At 34.3% G+C, this 22205-nt stretch overlaps 1 protein-coding gene across 1 annotated transcript; it reads right to left on the reverse strand.

Moving 5' to 3' along the window:
• On the reverse strand, window positions 1–22147 carry LOC126808531 (endoplasmic reticulum mannosyl-oligosaccharide 1,2-alpha-mannosidase). Its single transcript, XM_050533351.2, has 11 exons — window positions 21945–22147; window positions 18820–19089; window positions 14983–15156; window positions 14355–14424; window positions 13212–13400; window positions 12532–12680; window positions 9609–9797; window positions 8378–8565; window positions 7758–7881; window positions 6857–7051; window positions 1–5595 (listed from the first exon to the last, which is right to left on the reverse strand). Exons 1-11 carry the CDS (start codon window positions 22041–22043, stop codon window positions 5266–5268), a joined length of 1977 nt encoding a protein of 658 aa, XP_050389308.2. The 5' UTR covers window positions 22044–22147; the 3' UTR covers window positions 1–5265.
• Window positions 22148–22205: the final 58 nt, after the last annotated feature.

Raw genomic sequence — 22205 nt, forward strand, 5'->3', positions numbered from 1 at the left:
TAACCCTAATCCTTACCCTAAAACTTAAAACCTAACCTACAATCTCACCAAAAATCACATGCCCTGACCGTATTTACATCTCAGCAATCTTGACAAAAATTGAGCTGACCTTAAAAAACAAATTTAGCCCTTGAAGTATGCAGAATGTCATAGACCACACACAGTGAATTATCTCCCCTTAAGCATATTAGATACATAATATATAATTTATATGAAAAAGAACTGGAGTAATTTTGGGACCATATAATATTATAAGGCTAACTCTAACCCAACCACTGTATGTAATATGAGTAATGCTGGGCAGGTTCTGTTTATTCCACGTTCTAAATCTGTATCTAACTAGTCAATAAGACAGTGTCATTCCAAACTTTCCACCAAAGAACATCAATGAATAAGTTTAAAACATTATTTACCCCAGACAATATCCATGCATTTATTCATATTCTATATAAAAAAATTATTAAAACTAAAAAATACACTTATAAAAGAATATTGAAACTTGTGGTTTGATCAATTGTGTGACCCTCTCCCACGAAACCAGACACTTGTTGCACAACTTCATTTTATACTATGGGCACAAGAGCATAAAATGTATGACCTTCTGTTGCTGTGAATGATCCAAACTCATGGCTGTGGACTATTCAAATATGCTGCCAGCTCTATTTTTATAAAAATGACCAAGAGTCTGGTTTTGTGGGAACAGTTCACAATTTTGTTGTGATACAAAAACTATTTTCACATAATGGATTAGTTGGAATGGTTCTCTTTGACTAGATACATGTTAGACTAGTGTTAGAAAAACTACCAGGAGGCTAAAAGAAGGCCAAATATTCTAACCCAAGCCATATTCTGTGTAAATAGTGATCAGATGCAAGTCAAGCAAGTTTCGACCAAACAACTATTTGACAGAAATATGTATTTTAGCCTAGAAGATTGATCCAAGTCCTGATTCTAGATAGTGTAACATAGAACTACCCAGAAACACACAACAGTACATGTATATTATATGAATGAACACAGACAATCCAAAATGTCAAACTTAATTGCCCCCAAAAAATAAAAACCCACCTCAATTGATGAAGTACAAGAATAAATGAATACACAACTATCAGCTGGACATCTTGAAGTTTAAGTCCAGTAACAAACATTCCTGTCTTTTAAACCAATCTGACTCTTCCATTAACAAGTAAAAAGCAATAAAAGAAATTTGACTTTTTTTTGTAGAGAAAAAAATAAATTGTTGACCTTGTCTGATTTAATTTTTTCTACTTTTAAAAAAAATCAATTTTTTATTTAAAGATGTGTTCCCTCAGGCTTAATTGGGTCATAAGTTTGACTTCTCAATGAAATGAAATGAAATGAAATGAAATGAAATGAAATGAAATGGAGTTTAACGTCCTACTGTTCTGCTCCTAACCTGGGCTAATGAAGACGGGCATACGCCATACAGTGTGCTATGAGGGAAATTTTGCCCGGACAGCTGCACTACGGCCTACTCTTATATCGAATTCCAACTGTCAAGGGATCTTTTACGTGCACGCCAATGTGTACACGGGACCTCGGTTTTTCGTCCCATCCGAACGACTAGACAGCTTTCCTTGTCAGCTCCTCCGTCCTGCATCACTGACAAGGGAGAACCACGCCGGAAAATCTGGATGAACTTTCTCGGCCAAGACTTCTCAATGAAGAATGACCACGAATATTAAATCATATAGACCACCAGTCTTATTAACATACAGATCTATATTTCATTTCATTTTTTTATACTTTCGATGGCCTCTACTATATGAAGATTTGTCAAGTTGTAGTGGAAGGTTGCATCTGGGGTCATAATTATGAGGGGAGCCACGGTGGCTGGGTGGTTAAGACACTGGCTCGCTAGCCTGGAGGTCGGGTGTTCGATCCCTGCATTGCCCGAGAAAGTTCATCCTGATTTTCCGACGTGGTTTCCCCTTGTCAGTGGTGCAGAATGGAGGGCCTGACAAGGACAGCTGTCTAGTCCTTCGGATGAGACGAAAAACCGAGGTCCCGTGTATACATTAGAATGCACGTAAAAGATCCCTTGGCAGTTGGAATTCGATATAAGAGTAGGCGATAGTGCCGCTGCCCGGGCCAAATTTCCCTCATAGCACACTGTATGGCATATGCCCGTCTTCATTAGCCCAGTATAGGAGCAGAACAGTAGGACGTTAAACCCCATTTCATTTCATTTCATTTCATAATTATGAGTGGCTTTTGACCCTATGACGTCAGATGTTTGATTAACCAATCAGCGTTGATGTTTCTAGTGGGTTACCCACAGTTCCGTACATCTCACGCCAAAACTAGCCGTAACAGACCATTTCATTGGCTAATCCCTCACATCATCCAGAATACGGGTTATACAACAACTCTTCCAGATCCTAGTGTAGTAAAGACAAGTAAAATGAAATTTTAAACTATAAAAAACGATCTGTGTTTTAATCAGAATGATAGGCTCAGATTCCCTAATAACCTAACAATAAATTAATTATTCTGACGGCTTCCACCAAATTATGTGCTCATAAAAATTTATAAACTGGGCCAATCCCACATCGATGGATAAACAGTCACATGAAATTGTACATAATTCACCCATATTTACATGACATAAAAATAAATAATGGTGGTTTGAAATATGTTGAAATGATCTTACAGAACAGATAAAACATGAAGAATGGTAAATATATGTATAACACTTTAAAGATACATTCCCAGAAAAGTATTTATCGGGTGGTTATTTCCAATAAAAGTATGGCAATTTTGGTATAAAAGTATGGCAATTTTGGTATATATGGAAAGTAGAGATATCCAATCTTACTAGAAAAATACTGGATTGCCTGAAAAACACTCATGGAGCGTATACAGGACAAAAAAGTATGGTTTTCCCTAATCAACGGCCTGACGATTAGGAGTGTGTGCACGCGTGACGTCAAATAATGCGCGGAGATTGAGCGCTTGATGTACATTTTGATAAACTTTATGAAGAGTTAGACGTACAACACTTTCTGAGATAAAAATGTTGGAAAAGACGCAGGCAGTGGATAATCCGCGAATTTAATTAGGCTTCGATATTTGTAATAAATAGTCAGGGATTAAAGACAACATAGTCTTGAGTATGCAATAAATTCTCCTCCGACATCGCACCCTTGCTAGGTACCGAGAGAGGTAAGTCATGTGACACAAACATGACCTCTTTTGATTGATTTTTTATAGCCAGAGTATACCAGACAATTGCAATGTTTTGAGAAGGATTTGAAGCAACATTATGATAAATGAATTAGTTTGAATATGTTTTTAGTCCAAATATATCGTCAAATCACCCAGTTTGTACGCGGGAATGTATCTTTAAGCTAGTGATTTAACTCATTAATAATTTAAACAGTGGCACAAACATCCTTTAAACAGTGGTATAAACATCCTTTAAACAGTGGTTTCAAACATGTTGAAGTGAACTCATGAAACAGATAAAATATAAAGCTTAACTCCAGCGGCGGATCCAGGAATTTTTCGCAGGAGGGGGTTTGACAGTTGACAATGCATGATGCCATCATCGTCTCTAAATTACATAGGCGTACATACACATACAACACCTTGTGTGACGTCAATTTTTATTATGAATTCATACAATCATATTGTGATTCAATTTCAATGATGCAAAGCATTAATTGTGAAATCATACATGTCTATATCATTATTTCATGATTTGAATGCCCATTCCTTCCCACCTTCTGTAAGAACATAATTTTTTTTATGTAGCTGAGAAGGGTGGGGTTTGAACCCCCCCCAAAACCCCTCCCTCTGGATCCGCCCCTGAACTCATGAAAAGATTAAATAATGCTGTAAATGTGGTAATTTATATAACATATTGAGCTAGTGGTTTAACTCTTAAATACATATTACAGTAAATAACAATAATAACATTCCTTTAAAACGAGAATTTCATATTTTCTAAGAAAGTCAAAACATAATTATTTCTATGTCTTTTGCCCAATAGGTTATCAACTCACTATTATACGATCATGGGCATTATTATTTCCCACCCTTAAAAATTATTGACACAGGAAATAATAACACAATTACCTTCCTTGTTTTCCTATTACCTCCATGGAATATCTATCTTCAAACGTTTGAATTTGAAGCTGAAAATGATATTTTTGCCAATTTCTCAGCTGGCAATAGTGAATTATAGGATTAATAGGATTATTCTTTAACAAAGTAGGACCGTTAATAGATACCACCTATTTTAAGGCTTTATTTTAATAAATTTTACAAAATATAACTTAAAAATATGAAATTGTAGCTTTAAACATCATTGTAATCGATGAAACACCATTAATATAATATTACGTTTGTTGATTTTGTCACCTCAAATATTTTTTGCACGGTGACTATCACAACATCAGTATATTTTTCACACAATAATCATCAGTGCAAGAAAATTTGATTTAAAGGTAATTCACATCTAGACATCACTAAATAACTTTCCGATTGACAGTACAACAAACGTGATTGTCTATTCAGAGTGAATAATTATGTTTTACTAAGATTTGAATAGTCAACTGTCAAGATAGTATATCTTGTTATACATAAACAAAATTACAATTTAGAAATCACACAGTCCTATTTTATTGGTAATTATGTTAACCATAGCAACTGAGATGAACATGTTTGTCAACAAATAGCATGAGGAAGGGTCGAGTTTGAGCATGAGTATTTCAAATTATTGCATCTATGACTAAATCAAGTGTACCGTTGTATACAAATTTAGCCTTATCGATACGTGGATTTGAAACAAATAGGTGATTGTAATAACCTTGGATACAAAAACAAATCTGTTTTTATCGATCTTAATACGACCACTTTAAACTCTGTACAGTAAAGCCTGACTTGTACTGAGAAATACAACTATCTGCTATGGACTAAGAGACTTGTATTGTGAGTTATAATAGACGATTTGTCCCTTATTTTTTTCTTCCCTTTTCCGTATTTTTTGTTTCACTACAAGGTGTCATTCCAATTGTGATAAATATTCAGGTCACAAACTTAACAAGAAAACCCAACTTACACCATCCAAAAAGTCTGATTTTTACTACATATTCTTCTCCATAATGATTTCTTTGGTCCCAAAAACAGTAAGAATAAGACAGGTTTTACTGTAATGGCAAATTTAGTTAAAGCTTGTCACAAATTTTTCGAACGTCTAAAAAGATTCACGTAAAAATGAAATTAAAATTTTTGTTATCACTACGAGTTATAGATAGGCAATGGGTGGGCTTCCGTATTAAATACAAATTTATCTAAAGGCAATAAATTTGGATCATCGCTAAATAATAAATATAAATATTTTAATGTTTCTGCTAAAAAGAAACTCTCTAACTTGTCTTTAAAACTGGGTTTAAGAGATTTAACGTTGTTTATCGAGGAATACCCCATTCCTGGCACTTTAGTATATTTTTCAAAAGCTTGAAAGATCTGCCATCCCCAATCTCTGTATTTTTTGTCTCCTGTGAAGCGATATAAATATAACAAACTTTCCACAGTCTCGGGACGTAGTAAATTATGAGCATCCAATGGCTGAAAATCAAAAGAAGAGAAAATCAATACAATTTCTATTTTCAGTGTTTAACCCGTTAAGTGTGACGTTTTTAAAACGTTAACTACCCCCTTTTGTGTAATTAATTTGACGAAGTGACGAAGAACTATGTACTATGTTCTAAGAATAGGTTGAGGAAAATACCTCCAAGGCGTTATATTACGCCCTACACACAGTGAGTGGCAGTTGTCCAGGAAGTTATATAAAGACCTACGCACTTAACGGGTTAAAGATGTTTTTCCTTAAACAGTTTTAAGTCATCATTTTGATGCTCTTAAAGTTTTTTTTCTTTAATCTAGAAATAGAATATTTGTAATGACAAGTTAAATGAAAATTATACAATAAAAATTTGCCTGATAAGCCAACAATGAATTAAACTAGCGGTTGCCAGGCAAAATACGCCCACATCTTGCAAGAGATGGCTGGAGCTTAAAAAAAACAAAGCGTGATTTTTCGTACAACCAGGAGTTATAATTCAGGGAGTTACAGTCTGAAATGCCCGAATATAGACAGGAACTGAGATCTTTGGGATATAAACATATATTTCTAGTTTCATCAAAATTGGTCTGATTTTCCTGAAATTCAAACTCAACCATCGTTATGGTTTAATGGTGATATAGTCGATAAATTGGATAAAAATTATGACCTCTATAGGGACCACAAGCTAAAAATGCGAATTTTAGTAATATCAGGGCCATAATCCAGGAAGTTACAGTCCGATATGCGCGAATATTGACAGGATCCGTGATCTTTGGGTTATAAATATACATTTGAAGTTCCATCAAAATCAGATAAAAATTGTGACCTCTAGAGTGTCCACAAGCTAAAATCATGATTTTTCGTACAATCAGGGGCCATAATCCATGAAGTTATGGTCCGAAAGGGAACCGAAATCTTTGGGATATAGACCTATATTTTAAATCTGATAACTTTTGTGATTTGTTGATTGTCCACAAACAATTTGTGGACGGACAGACAGGGTCAACGACAATATACATCCATATGAAAATGTGGGCGTATAATAATTTAATTATTACAGAGTGTCAACCACTGAGTCTGTTTCTGTGACTTATATATAAAACATAATTGTGCTAATTTACAGCATATCTTTGTTGTCTTTGATATTCATTATTACATATTCTATAAAATATTAAAATTAAACCATATTTCACGAAAATGATGGAGATTGTTGCCATGGTAATACATTAATCAACAATAACAACAACAGTAAGAAGTTTCTACCTTAACAATGAGATCTTCAGGTGCACCTGGAGCCATGTTAAAATATGTTATTTCTGGACTCAGTTTAGTTGCCATTCTTCTATACATTTCATAACAAGTATTCATCAATTCTTTAGCTAGCTCCATATGATCGTCAGGTAAACCATTATGATGTCCTAAAGCTAGAGTACCAGGTAAAAAACATACCAGATGATCCTAAAATATAAATATAAATTATAATGTCCTAAAATATTAATACACATTATAATGTCCTAAAATATAAATTATAATGTCCTAAAATATAATTTATAATGTCCTAAAATATAAATATACATATGGGTGATTAATTTGTCTGGAGAGAGAGAGAGAGAGAGAGAGAGATATATATGGGCTTTAAAGTCCACTCGACACAAACTAGGTCATTTTGGGACTAACACATGGTTCAATTTTATTTCATAGGGGTCTTTAGCAGTGAAAGGAAACCGGAGAAAACGGAGGAAACCCACGAAGTTGGACATGCAAGCCTAGTGCTTGTCACGTAAAACCGGGAAATCCAAAACACGGCAGTTGACTCAATGACAGACCTTATGATCCAACGCGCACAGGCTAACCATTCTGCCATCCAACCCCCTCAATCAGTGCTATATAGTGGACATACATTATTTTAATATCTACCGGTACATGGAATTCATGCAGAGCGTGGAAGATGTGCGATTGGCAAACTATGCCCAGATCATCTTCTTTCACCATGTGGGCTATTTTTACAAAAGCAACTTACTGAACCTGTTATGAATAATCAGCAAGCTTGTTTTGTTTTTTTACCGGATTATCAAAATTACCGTTAAATGTACTAATTTGGCTACGCAGATTATGAACCACTTATTATGAACAACCGATTAAGAACACTGGTGGACATACTTACCATTTTAGGACTAAATGTTCTTCCACTCAATAATTCACCTACAAATGTTAATTTATTAGGTTCAGATTTTCTGATTAATTTTTCTTTTACCCCTTCCATAGCTTGAACATAATCATCTTTAGATCTGAAAGAGAAACAGAATAACATTGCTGCATGTAAGCACCAGGACTGTTGAAAATGCCATTTTCTCTCCGTTTTGTCTGAATTTGGAATATATTTACAGTTACAGAAATAAAATTGTCCTGATTTAAAGTAATTAATGTAATCAGTTAGTTCCATATCCTGTATTAGCTATTTCATTCCATTTTTTTATAGTTCAAAATTTTGTTTTACTTGTCTTCACAACACTAGGATCAGGATAAGATTTTATATAACAGGCGTTCTGGATGATCTGAGGAATTAGACAATGAGTTGGTAAACCCTAGAAACGTCAACACTGATTGATTAATCAATGTCTGATATCATAGGGTCAAAACCCGCTCGTATGACCCCTCACACAACCTCCCAGTACAACTGATCAGATCTTCATGTAGTGTAGGCCATCAAAAGTAAAAAAAGAAACGAAACGAAATATAGATCTGTATTTTAACACGATTTCGTTAAACCCTATGTATACTTACGTATCAAGTTTTTTACCAGTCTGTATCCATTGTTTAAGAAGATATTCATAATAACTGTCTCCTCTAGCTCCTAAAGTGATAGTAGCTGATGGACGAAAATTACCCGTCTGTGCGTTGATAAAGATAGGTACCAAGCCATTGGGTTTTGGTAATGCGTGAAGATGTTGAGAAACTTTAGTGGCTACATCCTTAAAACAAATTATTCAATAAATAAAACCAAGCGTAGAAATAAGGCACCTTTCACAGACAATGTCAGGCACAGATTCAGGTTTTGTCAGGCACTAAACCTCTGGTGCCTGTCATTTTGTACGGCACTGATTTGTCTTTTTTATTGATATTATTAATACATGTCCAGCACTAAGTTGAAAATGTCAGGTACTATTTCATTAGTGCCTGACATTTTGTCAGGTACATCTAAAACCGTTATTTCCAGGCCTGAACAAAACAGAACTGCCCAAAACACTTTCTATCTCCATACAATACCACTTTTAAATTGGAGATGTTTTTAAATTGGAGATGTTTTTAAAATTCTCATTGTAATATATAATAACTCAACCATATATTGTCATTGTACTAATAGAGAGAGAGAAATGGGATTTAACGTCCTCTCGACACAAACTAAGTCATTTCGGGACTAACACATGGTTCAATTTTATTTCAATAATTCGCTTGTGCGTAGGGGTCTTTAGCAGTGGGAGGCAACTGGAGAACACAGAGAAAACCCACGAGGTTGGACAGACGACCCTACCCCTTGTCATGTACAACCGGGGAATCGAAACCACGCCAGTTGACTTAATGACAGACCGTATTATCACACTAATAACTGTACCATTTATTGTCATTGCACTAATAACTCTACCATATATTTTGTAATTCTATTTTCTTTCCTATTGAAACTACATATCAACAGATAGATATATGTGTTTTTTGTATTTTTATTACCAATATGTATTTGTATGCTGCCTTAATACGGTGTTTCTGTACATTAGAAAATTTTAACAACTTCAGGCCAAATCAGATTTAGGTTGTTCTTTGGGTTCTTGACAAATATCAAATTCTAAATTTCAAAACTTATATCATTTGGTATGTTTGTTTTAGAAGAGCAATGACATATTCTATTCTAGGCTTTATGATACAGCGCCCACTCTCGCTAACCATTTGCCCCCCCCCCCCCTGTGTTTTTTTACAAGAGCAATGATATATTCTACGCTTTTTTTTTTACGATACTCACCTCATATTTGGGGTCACCAGTTATGTGGGTAAGGTCACAGAATTCTAATAATAGAGTCGACACTTCTGATGTACTGCTATCTGGACCCCAATTTGGAGAACGGGCTTTTCCAGTTCGTAAATTGACGTCTGAGTATGGAACTTTTGATTCAGTATTAAAACAAGGCATCAATCGATCCCCTAAATCTTTCTGAAATATATCAAGAATATATCATAAGTGACTTCCAGGAGAATATTGAAATCTATAATTTATTGGTTCTGACTAAGTACATGTACATTGATTATCTCCCTTTAATAGTAGTTCATTCTTATCACAATGTAATAAAAGGAGCAGTAATACAAATGAGCTTGTCATGTGAATAAATGTCTGATTTGAAATCAAAAGAAAGACCTACAATAGGCATATTTAGCTCATACAGAGAGAGAGAGAGAGAGAGAGAGAGAGATAATAATAATAATTGATTTATATAGCGCCAACAATTCAACTCAGCGAGAGCAGCTGGGCGCTTTAAATAAGTACAACTAATATAAAATTACAACAATCATAGCACATTAATCCATAAAATAAAAGACATAAACAAAAAACAGAGAACATTATTTAGGACACATGGTAAAAGTCTGACACAAGTTTCCACATCATTTATACAATTAAAGGACAATATTGTTGTTAGTCATTATCAGTATGTGATAGAACTGGTTTAACACGTTCCAAATATAATTTTAACATGTGAGAATGACTGACACCAATATTATCCTTTAAAGATAGAATGGGTCATTTCATGTCCCATAATATGCTCACCAGCAGCAAAGTCATCCAAGTCAGTTCTAAGAACAAGTTCTGAAAAATCCAACTACGATAAGTTTTAAAAATTCTGTTATAGTGTTTAGAAGCTTAAAGTTAGCTCCACAAGGATATATGATTTTATTAGGGTTCGATCTGCTGTCCCAGTGAACAATCCTGCCAAATTTGACAAAATTCCATGTTCATAAGCTTTAAAAGTCAAAATATGACCAGAAAGATAACTCTACAAGAACCATTCAAAATTTAAGTTTCAAAAATATTGAAATTTGATCGAGTTCTTCCATATTTCCTGAGTGGACGTTAAACCCCATTTCTCTCTCTCTCTCTCCATATTTCCTAATCAACAATCCTTTTTATCAAGAACTTATAAGTTATAAAGTGGCAATTTGCGATCAAAAAATTATATATTTCAATAGGTTCTTCCTTACAACCCAATCAACAATCACTGCAAATTTGAAAATAATTTGTCAGAGCTTGGACTTGTAGACCGGACAGGTGTGTCAATGATATACGTCTATATTAAATGATAATAAAAAAAATGCACTGGCTATCTTTGTTTCACGTTAAATCTCAACATGTTATTTTTCCTTTACTTAAAGGGCGTCTTCATTAGCCCAGTTGGTGAAAAACAGTAGGACATTAAACCTTTACTTGGGGGTCATCTTCATTATCCCAGTTGGTGCCAAACAGTAGGACATTAAACCCCATTTCATTTCCTTTACTTGTTTTTTTTTCTCGATTATATGTTTATACATGTTATTATTGATGAAATCATATCGATTCCCCACCCTAGAAAAAGATGTCAATAAATTAAGAAAATTGTATTGAATAGCTTTGTATCGTTCATTTTATAAATTACGTTAGACGTGATCTCCAAAAACCCTTTTAAATTTTATAGATTATTATATAGAATACTAAAATAGAAATATATTTAAACAATTGATGTATTTATATTTATTCATATTTGCCAGGTGTTAGTCGTAAGCATATAATATTCAATTTAATTATCTATAGTGTCAACAGTGACAGGGCACAGCTTTCAAAATACAACTCAACATAACAAAATCAATATTCACTTACTAATAAACATTTAAATTTTAATACAACTAAAGTAGATCATGTTTTTACTATCACACTGGTTTAATGATGCTGTCGTATGGTTTAGTACACAGTTTGTCTTAGTTTCTTGCATAATAATAATAATAATAATTTAATAATAATTACTATATAACTTCATTGATAATGTGCTTAACAATCAAACTACACTTAAACATACATTATGCAAGAGCTAAATCTGCCTATTGCAGGTCTTTCTTTAGGCCTGAAATGTTATATAAATTATTAATTAGACATTCGATATCATTGCCAGCCTGTGATATTTAGTGGATTTGAATATATTTTGTGATGGATGATTTAATCGAGACTTTAATTTTTATCGTACCGACTTTAGTAATGATAATCAAGGCTAGGCTTAAAATAATTTCGCTGATATCTCGGTTCAGAGCGGAACAATTTAACTGAAATTTTCAACATATTCTCTTTACATTATCTAGTTTTTACCTATTATAGTGAGAATCGTCAGTTTTTTATCTAATCTCTCATAATTCCTCTTTAAATAATAAGTACAGGAGAATCGCACCCCAGATAAACAAAAACAAACCAGCAGACAAGACACATCCAACATGGACATACATGTAGTATAAAACCAATCCAGGGGACGAATCTAATAGCAAGTCCAGGAGGACTGCACTACACTCAAAACTAAATCTACAAGATAAACCTGCGGACAAGACAGAATACAGACATAGTAAAATATAAACAAATCAAGCAATCACTGCACTGTACAGTTCCGGGTCTGTAGTGATACAGGTTTCATTCAAAAAGAAAATAATCAACAGAATTGAGTCCCGATACAGTTCTGTCAGCCCCAAAAACAGATGTGGTGTGAGACATGGCGATTGGTCTATACAATATTGACAATATTTGGGGTATTTTTAGAAATTGTTCAATATTACTAACAGCATTAATTGATAGTCATCCGCTTGAAAATGTTCATACCCATGTATGGTAGCTATTTCATAACAGCCGTTTTTGTTCTTTCAAAATTGTGAAATATACTTACAGCTTTTTCTTTAAAAACAGATTCTCCTGTTAAATGGAAAGCACTGAGTAACCCACCGAGTGCTCTGATGGTAATCTCGAACAGATTAACCGATCTATCTTTATCAAATGTTAATTCTTTCTGTACCCATTCTTTAGCCTCTTCAAACTCTGTTAATGGACAGTAAGTAACGATAAATACATTCTTAAAATGGGCCCTCCCTCAATCAAGTTACATGACAAACATGGCTTCTAAAAATAGAAGTTTTATATCTTGGGGCACTTCCTCACGAATACAATGTTTGTTTTGAGAGGGAACTGAAGCAATTTTTTGATACATGCAGATTAAATAGTTTGAATAAATTTTTAGTCCAAATAAATCATCAAATCACCCAGTTTGTATGCAAGAAGGAATCTTTAAGGAGCATACAATCTTGCTCAACACTCAATGATGATTAAATCCAAAAATGGATAATCAAGACTATGTCTTTTCTCGTACCAACTTTAGTAATGATGATCGAGGCTAGGTCTAAAATTCAACTGTTAATATATCTCAGTTCAGTGTGAAGCAATTTGACTGAAATTTTCTGCATATTCCCATTACATTATCTAGTGTTTAACTATTATAGTTATCTAATCTTCAATAATGCCCCTTTAAGGAGCAAACAATCTTTCTCTTTTTGTTTTATATTATAAACAAACCTTTTTTTAATCCCAGTACCACAAGTGTATCAAGAGAATCTAATATCGTTAATCCAACATCAAACCAAGTACTGTGAGTTTTACTAACAGGTTTTAATTCATCATGACCCCATGCATACGTCTTGTACGCTTTCCACGCATCTTTAAAAGCTGATACCACAGCCTTTTGTTGAGAATTTTCTTTTCTTTCTATAAAATAAAGAAAGCATATGAATTATAACACATGTACATTTCTTTAATTTCCCCAATCTGATTAAAATACTGGGGCCTGTTTCACAAAATGTTAACTGAGATAAAATCCAAATTTTAGTAATTTGATTGGATAATATTAGATTGATTTTAGTGCTTAGAGAATCAAAATTGAAGTATCTGCTAAAATTTGGATTTTATCTTTAGTTAAAATTTCGTGAAACAGGCCCCAGATCTATATGTAAAGCTGCTCCCACAAAACCAGGCTCTTGGTCATTTTTATAAAAATAGAGCTGGTAGCATCTTTGAATGGTCGACATCCTAAGCTTTCTAAAAATGCAATTCTTTTTAAATTTGTCGGATCATCTGGAGTTGAGTTCGGCTCACTCACAGCAACAAGAAGGCATACAGATTATGCTTGTGTGCCCGTAGTACAAAATGAAGTTGTGTGAAAAGTGCTTTGTTCTGTGGGAGCGGGTCACATATTTTGTTTCGGTTTTTTTTATACTTTCGATGGCATCTACTACATGGAGGTCTGACCAGTTGTAGTGGAAGGTCGTGTCAGCGGTCGTACGACAGACTTTTGACCCTATGACGTCAGACATTTGATTAACCAATCAGCGTTGATGTTTCTAGTGGGTTACCCACTGTTCCGTGCACCTCACGAAAAAAACTCGCCGTACAGACCATTTCATTGGTTAATCCCTCACTTCAACCAGAATGCCAGTAATATAACAACTCTTCCAGATGCTAGTGTAGTAAAGACAAGTAAAACAAAATTTTGAACTATAAAAAAAGAAACGAAATAAGATCTGTGTTTTAATCAGATTGTATTTTCCTGGTAAGAGATTTGATTAGACTTTAATATTTTGATCTTCTACCCACTATGGCCACGTCAGAAACATGGGCCAAAGAATTGAAACACAACCCACCCATAAAAATAATTAATTTTACCTTTAAAATAATCATAATTAGAAATAGAAGGTTTTTTGCCATCCTCATCCTCCCCACCATCTGGTGCAGCCTAAAAGAAGAAGAAAAAAAAAAATCAGTCTAGTCTTTCGGATGGGATGAAAACTGAGATCCTATGCACATATTGTCTTGTTATATTTTCATATCTTATCATTGCTTGATAATAACTAGAGAAGCCTAAGCAGTAATTGTATTCCATTCACCTGTTTATTGGCAGTTAGAATTTGAGGGAAAATTTTGATCACAGCATATGCCCGTTTTTATTAGCCCAGTTGGAACAGAACAGTAGAGAGAGAGAAATGGGGTTTAACGTCCACTCGACACAAACTAGGTTATTTCAGGACTAACATATGGTTTAATTTTATTTCAATAATTCGCTTGCGCGTAGGGGTCTTTAGCAGTGGGAGGAAACCGGAGGACCCGGAGAAAACCCACGAGGTTGGACAGGCGACCCTACTCCTTGCCACGTACAACCGGGGATTCGAAACCACGCCAGTCGACTCAATGACAGACTTTATGATACAGCGCGCGCACGCTAACCATTCAGCCATCCAACCCCCCCAGAACAGTAGAATATTAAACCTCATTTCTATACAGTTATATAACTTACAATCTGTTCGTTTGCCCTTCCGTGTATATCATCATCATTAATAGGAGGTTGTAAAACTAATACATTATCTTTACCAACAGGTGGCACCATAAGTCTATCTTTACCAACAGGTGGTACCATAAGTTCATCTTTACCAAATGGTACAGCCTTTTTATGGCCTGCGTTAACTTTCGCCTGTAAATAATTCAGATATAGTTTATATATAATGTATACTAAATATACAATTTGGTTTACATACATGTAGCCAATCGGATTAAAATACAGATCTATATTTCATTTCATTTTTTTTTTTTAATACTTTTGATGGCCTACACTACATGAAAAACTGACCAGTTGTACCGGGAGGTCGTGTCAGGGGCCATACAAGCGACTTTTGACCCTACGACATCAGACATTGATTAATCAATCAGCATTGACATTTCTAGGAGTTTACCCATAGTCCCCAAGAATTCATCGTAACAGGCTGTTTCATTGGCTAATTCCTCACATCAACTAGAATGCAGGTTATATAACAACTCTTCCAGATCCTAGTGTAGTACAGACAAGTAAAACATAATTTTGAACTATAAAAACGAAACGAAATAGGATCTGTGTTTTAATCATATTGACATGTATAATTTAGAAAACACAGTAGTCTGGCTGAACTAGTCTATTTACATTTACATGATCTGGTACAGTGTAGGATCATGAAAAGAAATTCTGGATAATCTTCTTGTAATGGACAACTACAGAAATGACAGGTTATTAACCAAATCCCTTTTTATGTGGAACAAGAGAGTAGTAATTACAACAATCATTCATAGACCCAGCTGTTTTAATATATTCCCAGATCTCTAATGAGAGAGAGCGAAATGGAGTTAACGTCCACTTGACACAAACTAGGTCATTTCGGGACTAACATATGGTTCAATTTTATTTCAATAATTCGTTTTCACATAGGGGTCTTTAGCAGTGGGAGAAAACCGGAAGACCTGGAGGAAAACCCACGAGGTTGGACAGGCGACCCTACTCCTTGTCACATATAACAGTGGAATCGAAACCTTTTCAGTTGACTCTATGACAGACTTTATGATACAGTGTGCATGTGCTAACCATTCCGCCATCCAACCCTCCAGATTTAGAATAAACAGAAGGATATTTCACATTGAAACAACAAGACTTTCCCTGGGGTCGGGATCAGGGTGGATTAATCACAACTAAAACTAAAATATATATACAAAATAATTTTCTTTGAACTACTCCCAGAGAAATATGTATACAATTACATTGAAAAAAGAAATAAACACATGTTTATGGCCAACGTTTTCACTTCTCTTGAACCTCTTCAGGCCATATCGATATAATATGTGTGTATTATTATATTAATATGGCCTGGAGAGGTTCAAGAAAACTGAAAACGTTAGCCATAAACATGTGTTTATTTCTTTTTTCAATGTAATACATATAACTCATAATCGAAAAATTTCTCTTAAAAATCAATAATCATTGTAGACGTGTTGAAGATAGATCCTTAAAAATTGAAAATAAAAAAAAATGACCTACGTGTTATTTCCTATATCCATTGAATAAATAGTCAAAAACTACGCTATCAAAGTTTTGTTTCATATATTAAACATACATTATGTAAGATTTAGATAAAGAGCTAGTCATTCTTGCTATAATAGTTCCAAAATAGATAATGTAAAATGAATAATTTAAAAATTTCATTCAAATTACTTTATTGCGAACGAAGATATCAGCCTTTGAAGGTTTGACAAGACGTGTGCAATAAGTTCAACCACCGCACTGGTTGTTCGAAGCTTAGTCTCGCTCCTCCATTTTTAGCTTAAATCAAAATATGGCTGAACTGTTCTAATCTATTTAATATAGGAGAAATTCAATGCCACCAAGAGTTGATTATGGCCTGGATAAGTTAATTAATGTCTAATCAATAATTTAGAAAACATTTCAGGCCTAAAGAAAGATCTGCAATAGGCAGATTTAGCTCTTGCATAATGTATGTTTAAATCAAAGTGGGTTTGTTTACTAACTTTAAGTTCATTTTTGTTTAAACTGTTGACATTTAAACAAAAAATCGACTGTATTAGAGCATCTGTGGACATAAAATTATAAATGTCATAAGACCTAATAAGCACATTGAATTAATGTAATCAACACATACATGTATAGACAAATGAAAGAGGTCAGCCCTTCAAGCATTTTGATTTTGACTGACAGTTGATGTATTTATAGGTTTAAAAGTCAATGATGATTAATCTAAAGCCTTTAGTTTTCATCTTTATTTTTATTATTTTATTGTCATTTTATCTGTTTGTAACTTTATACTTTATTTGTCTGTCATTTTTATTCTTTTTATTTGTGATTTGATATTTTATTTGCTGGTCATTTTATATTTTATTCGACTGGTTGCAATTATTGTAAAGCACCACTGAGCACTTCTAGCGAAAGCAGCGCTATACATGTATAAATACATGTATAATAATAATAATAACTGTCAAAGTGTAGGTCAGAAACAAAATATAGATAGGTAATGTTTAATATGAAAAATGATAAATTAACAGCAAAAGAACTGTCCAAATATTACTGGTAAATGAAATAAACTTTTAACATTGATTAAGCCGTGCAAGAGAGAGAGAGAAATTGGGTTTAACGTCCACTCGACACAAACTAGATGATTCTAGGACAAACATATGGTTTAATTGTATTTCAATAATTCGCTTGCGCGTAGGGGTCTTTGGCAGTGGGAGGATACCGGAGGACCCAGAGAAAACCCACGAGGTTGGACAGACGACCCTACTCCTTGTCACGTACAACCGGGGAATCGAACCTATGCCAGCAGACTCAATGACAGACCTTATGATGCAACACGCACCCGCTAACCATTCGGCCATCCACATCCCCCGATTAAGCCATGAAAAATTAGATATTGTCCGAAAACTACAAATGACGGTCAGTGGCTATTTACAGTAATTTCTTAATACAAACTCTGGCCGAGAAAGTTCATCAGGATTGTCCGACGTGGTTTCCCCTTGTCAGTGGTGCAGGATGGAGAGCTTGACAAGGACAGCTGTCTATTCGTTCAGATGGGAAGAAAAACTGAGGTCCTGTGTAAACATTGCCGTGCACGTAAAAGATCCCTTGGCAGTAGGAATTCAATATAAGAGTAGGCCATAGTGCATAAACCCGGGCAAAATTTCCCTCTTAGCACACTGTATGGCATATGCCCATCTTCATTAGCCCAGTCAGAGCAGAACAGTAGGACCTTAAACTTAAACCCCATTTCATTTTGTTAATACAATATTTCATGTTTAAAACCTAAGAGTACATGTCTCACTATAAGCAGATGTGTATACATGTACATGCATATAGCAGGTGTTAAATTAACCCTTTAATCAGGTCAGGAAATAACGGTTTTAGATGTACCTGACAAAATGTCAAGCATGTATTAATAATATCAATAAAAAGACAAATCAGTGCCAGACAAAATGACAGGTACCAGATGTGTTGGGCCTGACAAAGCCTGAATCTGTACCTGACATTGCCTGAGACAGGTGCCTTATTTCCAGGCTTGCCTTTAGTAATCTATTTTACATATAGCACATGTACCCAAGCCTGGATAAATCTCGAAAAAAATCAAATAAATTATTCATTCATCTACAAAAGGCACCACATGCATCTTAGATTCAGAAACCAATTTCAATGCCAACCCCCTAATACAATAACAAATAATATTAATGTTGAAATTGTTAAAAAATATCCAAATTATTCTAAAGAAAATTAAAAGTAGATGAAGGATCATCAATTCAAACTCAGGTTATTTCTAATCTACTAACTGACCATGATACCCTGAAGTTGTTCCCGAGCTTTTTTCTTCAATCCTTCAATTTTCTCTAATTTATTTTTTTCAAATTCTAACTGATCTTTTGTATTTAAGCGATCTGTATCGTGTAGATTTAATCTATTACGAGTACCCACAGTGTCTAACTGGTTGTCCATCATGTGATAATCAGAATAAATGGCAGGAACAATATAACCAGAACACAGCATGCCCAGTATTAGCATCATACATATTACACTTCTTTGAAGTCGGGATAATCTTCTCCATGCCTAAAAATAATTTTAAAAAAATAAATAATAGATACATGTATTATTCAGTCTGAAGAGATGGTCCTTAATATATTCTAGTGAAAGTCTCTGTCAAACCTTTCAGTTTCCATGTGAAGTTTGCCATATAAAAGTCCTCAAATTCCATGCTAAATAAAATGTTCTGAGTACAGGTATTATTAAACATACATTATACAAGAGCTAATTCGGTCTATTGCAGGTCTTTCTTTAGGCCTGAAATCTTATCTAAATTATTAATTAGACATTAATTAACTTATCCAGACCATAATCAACTCTAGATGGCATCGCTAGCCTGCCATCTTAAGCGATTTGTGATCGGATTTACTGCATAACTTTCCCTCTCGATTAAATGGATAATCGAGACTATGCTGTTTAACGTACTGACTTTAGTAATCAAAAACACACTTTTATGGATAACAATTACTATGGTTTATTTCACTGCGACGTTTCAACAAGGTTTCACAAGTCGTTATCAAGCATATACACAAGCATATACACAAGCATATACACAAGCATATATATATACACAAGTAATATGTTCCAATTACTAAATGCCATTCAAAGAATGACTTTAGTAATGATGACCGAGGCTAGGCAGAAATTTTATTCGCTTAGTTCTCAGTTCATAGTGGATTAATTTGAATGAAATTTTCAGCAAATTGCCTTTACGTTATCTTGTTTTTAATTATTATAGTGAGAACTGCCAACTCGTTATCGAATCTCCCATAATGTATCTTTAATTGAATTCAGTGAATTAATTCATGTCACATTTGATACAAATTTCAGAATTATGATTCCTGTTGTGTCTAATATTACCTAACCTAATTAGTCCATACTACTAATTTCGAACAAAATAATAATAATAATAATATGTACATTTATATAGCGCTAGTACTCCATGCACAGAGGCATGCTCACAGCGCATACAGTTAATTAATCATGATAACATTTCTCAAAAAGATGGGTTTTAAGTCTTCATTTAAAACGAGAGGGAGTTGGGGATGATTTAATGATTTCTGGTAGATATTTCCACTCTTTAGGTGCATTAACTGCGAATGATCGGTATCCGAATGATTTTAGCCTCCACCTTGGGCAACACAACTGATGAAGTCTGTTTGATCGGAGGTTACGTGAGGGAACATGTATTTGCATAAGGTTGGATAAGTAACTAACCTTGGTTAGTGCTGCAAATTACATGTACTGAGTATGTCAACACTATGAAACATGTATTTTATAGAGTGATATGAATCAGTTGCCATCATTTCATTTGTGGAAAGTTATAATGTTTATTTCAAACCATGCTAAGTGTTGCAAATCATGTCAACACAAACCTATAGAGGATATACTTACAAAGGTGCATTTTACAAAATGATGGATTAGTCATACATGTATTCATTTTCTTTGTAGAAAGTCATAAATAATATTAAATATGGATTTGCACCCATGCAGATGGTTAGATTTGTCTCAAACCATCACATTCATCAGAAAATTCTATCACATAAAGTTCACCTGTCCAAGCAGAACATTATATGACATAGGTAAACAGATAACATGCATGTATATATTACATATGGCTAGACTTTAGACTCTTGATTAGTCCTATTGACTAATGCACAGTACAGCAAACATCTCAGCTACATGTCTCCCAAACAATAACATAAGCATCCAATAATATGTACTGTATGGTAATGTACAGGTTTGGTCCAAACAGATCAAACTTTCATTATGATTGATTGATTGATTTGATTGATTCCACACAATTCAATCAATCAATGTGCCAGACATATTGACAGTAAAATAAACTGCTTATCAATAAATGCAGATATGTTCTGATATAGAGCGAAGCTCTAAAGCATCGCGCGAAGCGCGGTGCTTGAGCAAAGCTCTTTTCCGGTAACACAGGAGCGTAACTGAAATTGTCACCCACAGACTGTTGATTAAAAAAAAATTCAGACCGGAACCGGATACACTGGGCAAAACAGGCAATGCGCATGTCAATTAACTTACCAAATCTCGCCCAAGCGAGATTACGCGCCTCATAGAACTATTTCTATGATGCGTCTAATCAATGACGTCACATATTTTTGATGTCAATGAAAATAATTCTCACACTTTCTTGTTCTTTTTTTAAAAACAAAATTAATGTATACAATTTAGATCTAAATGAAAATCAATTTGGAAAAACTAAATTATTTAACATTTTTTGTATCACTTGAGAACATTAATTATGAAGGTTTTATATTTGACAATAATCAGCTTCGCTCTACTCAGGCAATGCCTGTTACATAATATGTAACAGGCCTTGCCTGAGTAGAGCGAAGCTGATGTGATTGTTGTCAAATAAAACCTTCATAATAAAGTTTCCCCAATTGAAAAAAGAACAAAAAGGTGTGAGGATTTTCATTGACGTCAAAATTATCTGACGTCATTTATTCGACGCGTCATAGAAATATTTCTTAGAGACCCAAAATCTCGCTTGGGCGAGATTTGGTAAGTTGACATGCGCTGACATGCGCATTGACAGACATGCGCATTGCCTGTTTTGTCCAGTGTATCCGGTTCCTGTCTGAATTTTTTTTTAATCAACAGTCTGTGGGTGACAATTTCAGTTACGCTCCTGTGTTACCGGAAAAGAGCTTTGCTCAAGCACCGCGCTTCGCGCGATGCTTTAGAGCTTCGCTCTATATTAGAGCATACAGTACGTTTAATAGGGAGGCCTATTCGCCCCACTGTATTATATTGGTATGCCAAAGATCGGTCCATCGCTAGTAACACTAGTATTACGAATAAACAATAAATAATAGTGAAGACAACAAGACACGTTGAACAACACTTACTCTGATTAAAGACTTTCTTTTAGTCTTACTATTGTCATAAGAGTGAAAATCCGTGCCTAGATTAATTGTCAAGTGATCTTTCCTGTATGCTGCAGACATTGTGATTAGATTCGATCAAAAATGAGTTCAAAATGTCATGTGGCATAATAAATTCATCAACACATATCAACACTTCTTTTTCTGACAACCATTTTGACCATCGATGACTGTCGTCAAAATGACAAGACGTGTTATTTAAAGAATTTCAAATGCTTATTACAT

The sequence above is a fragment of the Patella vulgata genome, chromosome 1, assembly GCF_932274485.2.
Source record: "Patella vulgata chromosome 1, xgPatVulg1.2, whole genome shotgun sequence".
In the NCBI taxonomy this organism is placed as follows: Eukaryota; Metazoa; Mollusca; class Gastropoda; family Patellidae; genus Patella; species Patella vulgata.

What these genes read in the sequence shown, in the direction of transcription:
- LOC126808531 (XM_050533351.2), bottom strand. Translation starts at nt 22,043, where the DNA reads ATGTCTGCAGCATACAGGAAAGATCACTTGACAATTAATCTAGGCACG. An exon ending in AAAGAAAGTCTTTAATCAGA is followed by an intron (nt 19,090 to 21,944) that starts GTAAGTGTTGTT and finishes AATTATTTTTAG; the next exon opens with GCATGGAGAAGATTATCCCG. An exon ending in GGTACTGGGATTAAAAAAAG is followed by an intron (nt 12,681 to 13,211) that starts GTTTGTTTATAA and finishes GTCCATTAACAG; the next exon opens with AGTTTGAAGAGGCTAAAGAA.